The 8,387-nt window shown below is 36.3% G+C and overlaps 1 protein-coding gene across 1 annotated transcript; it reads left to right on the top strand.

Annotated features, from left to right (window-relative positions):
- The first annotated feature begins 713 nt into the window (after window positions 1–713).
- Window positions 714–1,436, top strand: LOC137719937 (uncharacterized). Its single transcript, XM_068458916.1, has one exon. It carries the CDS (start codon window positions 714–716, stop codon window positions 1,434–1,436), a length of 723 nt encoding a protein of 240 aa, XP_068315017.1.
- Window positions 1,437–8,387: the final 6,951 nt, after the last annotated feature.

The following is an 8,387-nucleotide window of genomic DNA, read 5'->3' as shown; positions in this document are numbered from 1 at the left end:
TGGGGATATTGTATGCTACTAATTTCATTAAACTTTGGACTAGTAGTTATAATAGGACACAATTTATTTGAATGTGTTTAAATAAATAAAATTGATGAGACCGTAAAATCCCTCAACCAAATACAATATTAAGTTGAAAGCGTAAGAGTGCTTTGAACACTTTTTCGTGGCCTTCCACCATGGTAGGCTCCAATCGTTTATGACTTGTACACCGCCTTCACCCTATCATGGGGGAGTACAAAGTGCATGCTTATACTCAGGAGGAGTCTATTTAAAAACATTTGATGTGGTGAAAGTAGGCAACAAGTGTAACCAACATCGTATCATCGTGAGGTTATATTTGGACCCCTATCTAAACCGGCATGGTGGGTAAGAACTTAACTAAGAAGAAATGGTGCCAACATCGTATCATCGTGAGGCATTATTCTCTAGAGGCCAATAAGATAGGTAATCACAAGAGGTTGTTGTGAATGGGTAAGTATACCCTCTCATGATTATTTTTGCTAGCCGACATCGTATCATCGTGAGGTGGGCTTGGTAATAGTCAGCCTCCTATAACCTGCTAGGAGCTTTCTTTGAAATCTCCTGGATTCCATCTTGAGGGATATGGAATTTGCCAAAAATGGTGGGTGGTGTCATTCGGTTCAAAGACCTGAATCGTGTGACTTAATCAACAATCAAACTAATTTATTGTATTGTTTATGTATTTAGATATGGTTGGAAGCACACTCGCGAAAATACTCGACAAACATTGCCTAGAGGGGCACAATTTCCCATCATGGTATCGTAATGTCAAGATTCTCCTAACATTGGAGAAGATTGTTTACGTACTAGACAAAGCTCCACCTCACATACCCCTTGGCCCTTCGGCCACTGAGGATGAACGTGCTAAGTTTGACAAGCACATTGAGGATGACACACAAGCCAAGTGCTATCTGTTGGCTTCCATGAATGAGGAGCTACAGAGACAGCATGAGGGCATGGACAGTGCATTTTCCATAATACTCCATCTTACGGAGTTATATGGTGAAGGGACGCGTAACCGTCGCTTTAGCACTGTCTGTGAACTTGTGAAGACCAAGATGGTCAAGGGGGCTCCAGTGCATCTACATGCACTGAAGATGATAGGATTCATTGAACAACTGGAGAACCTAGGTACTCCACTTGACGGGGAATTGGCCCAGGACTTTATATTGGCTTCTCTTTCTGATTCATTCTCACAGTTCGTAATGAACTACAATATGAATAAAATGGATAGTACTCTCTCTGAGTTACTAAACATGTTAGTAACTGCTGAGAAAACTATGAAGAAAGAGAACGTTGTAGGGACTTCTGCAGTAGCCTACAACAAGCCATCCTCTTCCAAGTCTAAGCCGCAAGGCAAAGGCAAAGGGCCGAGAAGAAGTCACCCACTCTTAAGCCGAAAGGGGGAGTGAAGAAAAAGAAGGCAATGGAGCCCAAGGGGGCTTGCCACCACTATGGAAAGGAGGGGCATTGGAAGAGGAATTGCAGGTTATACCTTGCAACTCTTAAGGACAAGCCACAAGGTATGGTTTATGTTCTTATCTTCAATTCTAATTGTTAGATCTTCTAAATATTTATATTTGATATAAAGTGCTAATCACTTGTATAATTGTATATAGGTGGAGGAGCTAAGTAGAAGAGGAACAAGCAAAGAAAAGAGTGGAGAAGGGTTCGGTCACCATGTTTTTGCTTACTACTTGGGAAGTTTGTTTAGGCATTTAAAGATTGTCTTTAAACTTTCTTATTGTGTTAAGAACTTATTATGTGGCTTCATATGATGGAAGACCACTATTAATGCCTAAATGTTTGAAGGTACTTAAATAAGTCTCTAACTGTTTAGAGCTAATTCCTTTTAAGTTAAACATTGTGAATGTTTGTGTTATCATATTAATGTAATGTGATAAATGCCTTCTAATAAATAAAATATTTCCTTAAAGTAATTTTATGAATTGAATATTGTCTTGTTGTATCCTAGATGAGATACATGATTATAATGATATTAGAAATAAGAAAAACGTTTCTTATATGGTTATCACTTAAACCACAATAATCAAGATCCCTCTTGATTCAATTAGTAGTTTTGAACAATTAATTGGACATTCTTAAAATTGTTTTAAAATGTCAAGTGTGTTAGTGATTAAACCAAAAATGAAGTGTCTAAATCAATAAAATGTTTAAAGATTTAGTCACTTAATAACAAGACATCAACTTAGTGAAAAGTGAAACAAATGAGCTTGAAAGGTTTTAAAGCTACTACACAATGTCCTTAACCCGTATACTCCACGTTTATACATTTTTTGAATGTATGAAATGATTTCTCATTAAAGTCATGAGAAATAGTGGGAGGTGAGAAATTGGATATAAACTTGAATATGATTGGTTTATAGTTGTCTAAATAATAATAGTACTTGACTATTATTGAGAGTTTATAATTTTAATTGTTAAAAGACTCAAGCTCTACAAAACGTGAATATTCTATGTTGTGTAACATTCTAAAGAATAGTCTTTGAATGTAGGTTTCGTCAACCTAGCATAAAATGGTTATATGTTGGGAGTTGTCCATCATTCTCTTTTATGAGAACAAGCTAAATAACAAAGCATATGGACAAGTTGATGAAACAAAAGGGAATAGTTTCAAAATGAGTCACAACATATAGTTTAACAACAAGACAATCCGAATTCGTCACCTTATGTAACTATAACGCTCTATGTAGTTTTGATAAAGAATTATATCAACCACCTAGAAGGAATGGTTGAGTTTCTATATCCTTAGTAGAAGCCATGCTTTCACTAAAGACTTGGATAATTCTTATATGACTACATTAAAGTCTTAGTATGACTAAAACTTGAAGTATGGTGTATGACACCATTTAAATGATTCATTTAAATAACTTGTGTTAGCTAGCGTTGTTGATAGTCTCAAAATTGTTGAGACATCATTAATAAGCTAATGGATCTCAATGATTGTCAATAGATCCAAAACAAGTTAGTGGGAGCAATATGCATTCAAATCAAGAAAATTTAAGTGTTAAGTTTTTGAATGAATGCTAAGTTACAACAAGCCCAATGGGAGTGATGTCATAATTTGAGCAACAAGATATGAATAAAGTCTATTTGATAGACTTGATCAAACCTAGATGTTACTCGAAAAATGACAAGACATGACACGGTTAATTTTAAGTATAGACTTGAAATTGGACTTATTGATATAACAAAGGCTATCTCAAGGAAGTTATATGGGGAAATTAAATCTCAAATGTTGAAGATTTAAGAAAGCATTTTACTATATGATAGAAAATCACTTTCATAACCCTTATAATAAATGTGTCATAAAATCACAAAAGGGACACATGTATGGACTTGTGAGTAAATATCAAAAGGTGAAAAACCACATGGGTTGTCACTTTAAGATATTACTATATCCCAGGATCAGAACCATAGCAACTGAAAGAGTATTATTGCCTTTAAGAAAGGAACATCAGAGTGGGACTCTAGAAGCGTGCATTCACTTAGGTTATGAACCAAAGTGAAAATAATCCATTTTAAACAAATGGAACTTCATAATGAATGAAGTACTAATCGTATGAATATATATTGATAGTATTGTACTACAATGGTCTCAAGGATTGGAGCAAAGTTTGTATAAAGTATACAAACGAAATATATGTCGATATATTGTTTTAGAAACTGCTTCAAAAGGTGTTTTGAATGAAAGGGGTTCTTTTAGAACCAATGATTGAATCCAAACCATAAGGTCGTTAGTAGGATACTACGACGTAATGGGGCGATAGCTCAAGCCATGGAATTAAGGTCTCATCAAAGTATTCGAACACAAGAAAGAGACATCATCAAAATGTTTTAGAAACATTTGATAAGTAAATCCCTTTTAAATTAAAAGGTGATTAAATACATAACCAAGTTAACCTACGAGCATAAGCTCACTCAACTAGCATGTATAAGTTACACTAGTGATTGACTTTAGTGCAAGTGGGAGATTGTTGGAAATATGCCCTGAAAGTCAATCTTTGGAAGAAACCTTTCAGGACAATGTAATGATGTATATATGACTCTTATACATTGGAAGGCAAAGATACTAATTAGGACTATCTCAATGAACGAAATATGTCCTAAATAATGAATCCATGGACAATGGATTGATGGAAGAAGTAATCTAATGATGATTAGACTACAGAGACCTTCTTCTCATAACCATTATGTCCAAAAAGGTTCCTGGTCATAGGATTGTCGGAGGGATACTGACAATGCATAGACTGGTACATACTATGTCTGCTTCAAATGGAAGGATGGAAAGTCTCATCCCATTCGTGTAGTGACACTAAGACAAGTATGTAGGTGCTCATTAAGGGAATGAGTTCACTGAACACAATCGAACGAAAGTACTTACATGGAGGTCTACTCACATGTCAAGCAAGTAACTCTGAAGGTTGGAATAATGTAAGTAATCCTTTGACCTGAGACATCATAGATGTCTAATGGTTAGGTCCTTGATCTTTGATCATGTCAAACGACATTCCATTGGAGTGTCCACGGCATTGTTGGGGTTAAGGTATCTAAACATGTAGGCATGTGAATGATCAACAAGGAATCTCTGATCCTCGTTATGAGAGGAAGAATACTCTGAGATATGATTCGGGAATCTTCGGCCGAAGTCTCGAGCGTAATAAAGGAAAAAGTTCCTATGCGACTCAATTGAATCATATAAGAAAGCATAATCACATTAGGGGTTTGACATAGTATATCCATACCCTAGTGATGTGATTGAGAGTATTATTTTAGAGAAGGATCGAATTACATTGTAATTCCAACTGAATAGGTTCTCCGAATGAACTTCTACATTAGCTTGGGTAGCCATGATATATGTTTAGATGTCACTCATGGCTTGTGAGTTCTTCTAGATGATTAAATGTAGTCATCAAAGAAGAAGGTGAATTAAAAGTAAGTTTTAATTCACTAAGTGGATGGATTAAATATAATCAATTAGATTGGTGCCAATCACCTCACTGCCTTGCTAATTAGAACCTAAAAGATTGTTCACCAATACACTCTTGTAGTGAGTAACTAATGGATGATGGAAATAATTAATTGGATTAATTAAGTGTTGTGATTAATTTAGAAAGTCTAAAGAAATCATAAAAGCGATAAAAGATCGTTTTGGGCTTAAAGAAATGTTCGGGTTTAATTGGGCCCATTGGGCCTAAACCCATTGGGCTTTTATTCAAGCATTGGATGACTTGAAATAATAAAAGCCCAAGGCCCAAACAACACTAAGAAGGCCGGCCAAAGAGAGGGAGAGAGAAGGTCAATTGTTGACTTGTTTCTTTATGTTATAAAAGGAACTTTATAATAAAAGTTTCATAAGGGTTTTTTTTTTTTTTTTTTTTTTTTTTGTGTGTTCAAAACAACAAAAGAGAAAAGAAAATAACTCTCTCTAACACTCAAAGGGCCGGCCACCATAGGGGGATTTTTAGCTAATCATCTTATCACCCCTTTGGTTATTCCTTCATCCTTCTTACTACACTAGTGGGTGAGGATCTTTAGAGGTTTTCAATTTTGGAAACTTGAAGAGGACGTAGGAGCACTCATTCTCAACAAAGTGGAGGAGGCAAGGAGGGAGGCTAGGCTCAAGGAGTTCAAGGAGCAAAGAGCTTGGAGGTGGTCCATCCTTGGTCTAAGATCTAGATCAAGAGGTATAAAACTACTCCTAAACTTTGTTCTTCAATAAATTGTTTTTGATGCATCATAAATAAACCTATGAATCTTGAAGGGGATTTTCATGACTAGAGCTTTGATATTAATTGATGACATGCTTCCGTTGTTTTCGTATATAAATTTTGAATTGTATATGCATGCTAGTCAATAGAAATCCCACATAAATCTCATATTTTCCCTTCAATTTTGATGTGATTAGTTACCGATTTTCAAATTCCCCATATCTTTATCATATTGTGATATTGGCCACATAACTCAAAGGATCGTATACTTGAAGACGAGCTAAGCAACAAACAGTCATAGGGCAGTAGCCAATGACGAACTCAACAACTCAACACCCAAGAAGCCAAAACTTATGGCCATTGTGAGTATGTGGGGTCATCTGCTTTTTTTGAAGCAGTGTGCCCAACTAACGGTTCTATGGCTAAATGTTTTGCAAAACACTTCAAGCAAGCAAAGTTTCAAGAAAAATGAAGATGGAGTAAAGCGAAGAAAGTGGTTTATTTCTAATAAATTGATACGAAGATCGTTAAAATTCAACATAAGCTAAACATAGCAGACTACTCATTTAGCAGCTTGGATGACCTTGGGCTCTCCAGTAACCATTCTGCCCTTAGCAGCCACTTCGCACTCAGCAGTTTGCTCATCCGACACTTTATCTTCAGCAGCTCCATGCTCGATTGCTCTATCAACGACAGCTGAGAAATCAAACTCAAGCATTTTTCTCTTTCTTAGCAAGCAGTACAGACTTGGTAACCTAAACCGTGGTCCATGCCATGCTACTTCCTCAGGCTATGCCGAGCTAGCCCTTGGCTCTAGCCAAGCCGAGCAGCCCAAGCTGTGGCCCCTGCCACACCACCTCATCAGCCTATATAGTGCCGACTCTTGGCCCCTGCCAGCAGACTTGCCGCACCACCCCGGCATTACCACCGAAAAAAAAGACAAAGAAATTTAAGTTTTTCTTACCTTGGTGTGGCATAAAGAAGACAAAGAAATCAACGGAAGACGGTTCTTTGCATGGGCAAGCGAAGAAGAATGCTAGAGGAAGAGGAACAAATATCCTCTAGCTTTCTTTCTTTCTTGTAGGGATAAATAATTGCCCTCCGAAGTTGATTTAATCCCCTACTTAAGGTAGGCTTTAATATACTTTGGTGGCGATTTATTTCCCGTTCCTAAAAGAATCTAATTCCAAGTCCAAGTGGGAATCTGCATAAAAGTTGGAGATCTCTACACCTAGTGCCCTTTCCTGCAAGTAGTCCAGTAGGTGTGGGGGCATTTTTGGAGCAAAAAATAATCCAAAAAATTATGGCGGTGGCATGTGGACTTTTGGGTTAGAAGGACAAAATTACCCTTGAGACACACCGGGATTCCCACGCCCATGCAACGGATAATAACGGCTCAATCAAGGAAGAGTCAAAGGTGATCAATATGGTATTTATTCAAATCCCTCTCATCAATCCTCATTAATCTCTTATTGATTTTATTCAAAAGGTAACTCCCAAAATTTCCTATTTAATTTAGGAATAATTGTCATGTTAATTGCAAGATATTATTTCACATAATATCTTTTAATTATTCTCCAAATACCACCATATATGACCGGCCATTCTCCACCCTCAAGCGCCGATCACCCTCCTATAAATTCCCCTCTTATCCCACTAAAATGCTAAGCCATTTGCTACCCACAAACTTTCAAACACATTCTTTTCAGAATTTTAACTTTGGTATTAGAGATTATTCGGCCAAAGCCTCCCCATTCATCGTGGGCGCGTGAGACTAATAGTAAGTCCACGTGTCTAAAAGGTCTCACTACTTCCAAGGCTCATAACTTCTCCATTCTAACTCGGAATTAAGATCCGTTTTCACCTACACGCTCGTAAGGTCGTCCTCTGTTCAAATTTATCAAGAATTATGATAAAATATATGAGGATAAAATACGTCCTCGTATAATTACGCTAACCAAATAGGGCATTTTTTGTCATTCCCCACTTAACGAAAATTATACGACATAATTAATTCTTAATCCGGAAGTGGGATTTCACATTTTGCCCATTCAAATTTCTTAATCATAAATCGATCTATTTCTGATATACTCCACCTAAACAGTAACATGAATATCCACATAATTTCTAAAATTTTCAAGGTATTACAACTAACATCTAAGTGAATTAACCTCAACAACTTTGTGATTCTTTCTTCTTTTCAAAAGAATAATGATTCCAACCTTTCGCCTCTATACAATTTTAACAAGAAGGCATTGGATCTGGATCTAATGATCCAAAGCATCCATCTATGACTAACTTGTAATTTATGTTTTAGAGGAACTTAGTGGGATTAGTCACTACCATGCAACCTTTTGGGTTTTAAGCATCGTTATACTCTAAACAGTTTACGCTACCACATCATCTCTACTATAGAGACAATCAATCAGATTATAATAATCCAATCATTCATTAAAAAAGAACAATGTTTTGTCACACAAAACATACATCCATCTCTTAAAATTATAGTGATGGAATTAAGTTCCTTATTTAAATTGGAATGTAATGACAATCTTTGTTTTTCAAATTTCTTTGGCAGTTCATATGAGAAAGTAAGTACTATCTGCTTTCGCAGAGATCTATATTTTATTC

Source organism: Pyrus communis, chromosome 16 (assembly GCF_963583255.1).
Source record: "Pyrus communis chromosome 16, drPyrComm1.1, whole genome shotgun sequence".
Classification (NCBI taxonomy): Eukaryota; Viridiplantae; Streptophyta; class Magnoliopsida; order Rosales; family Rosaceae; genus Pyrus; species Pyrus communis.
Note: the sequence above shows the minus strand (reverse complement) of the source record. Positions and strands in the feature narration are given on the sequence as shown.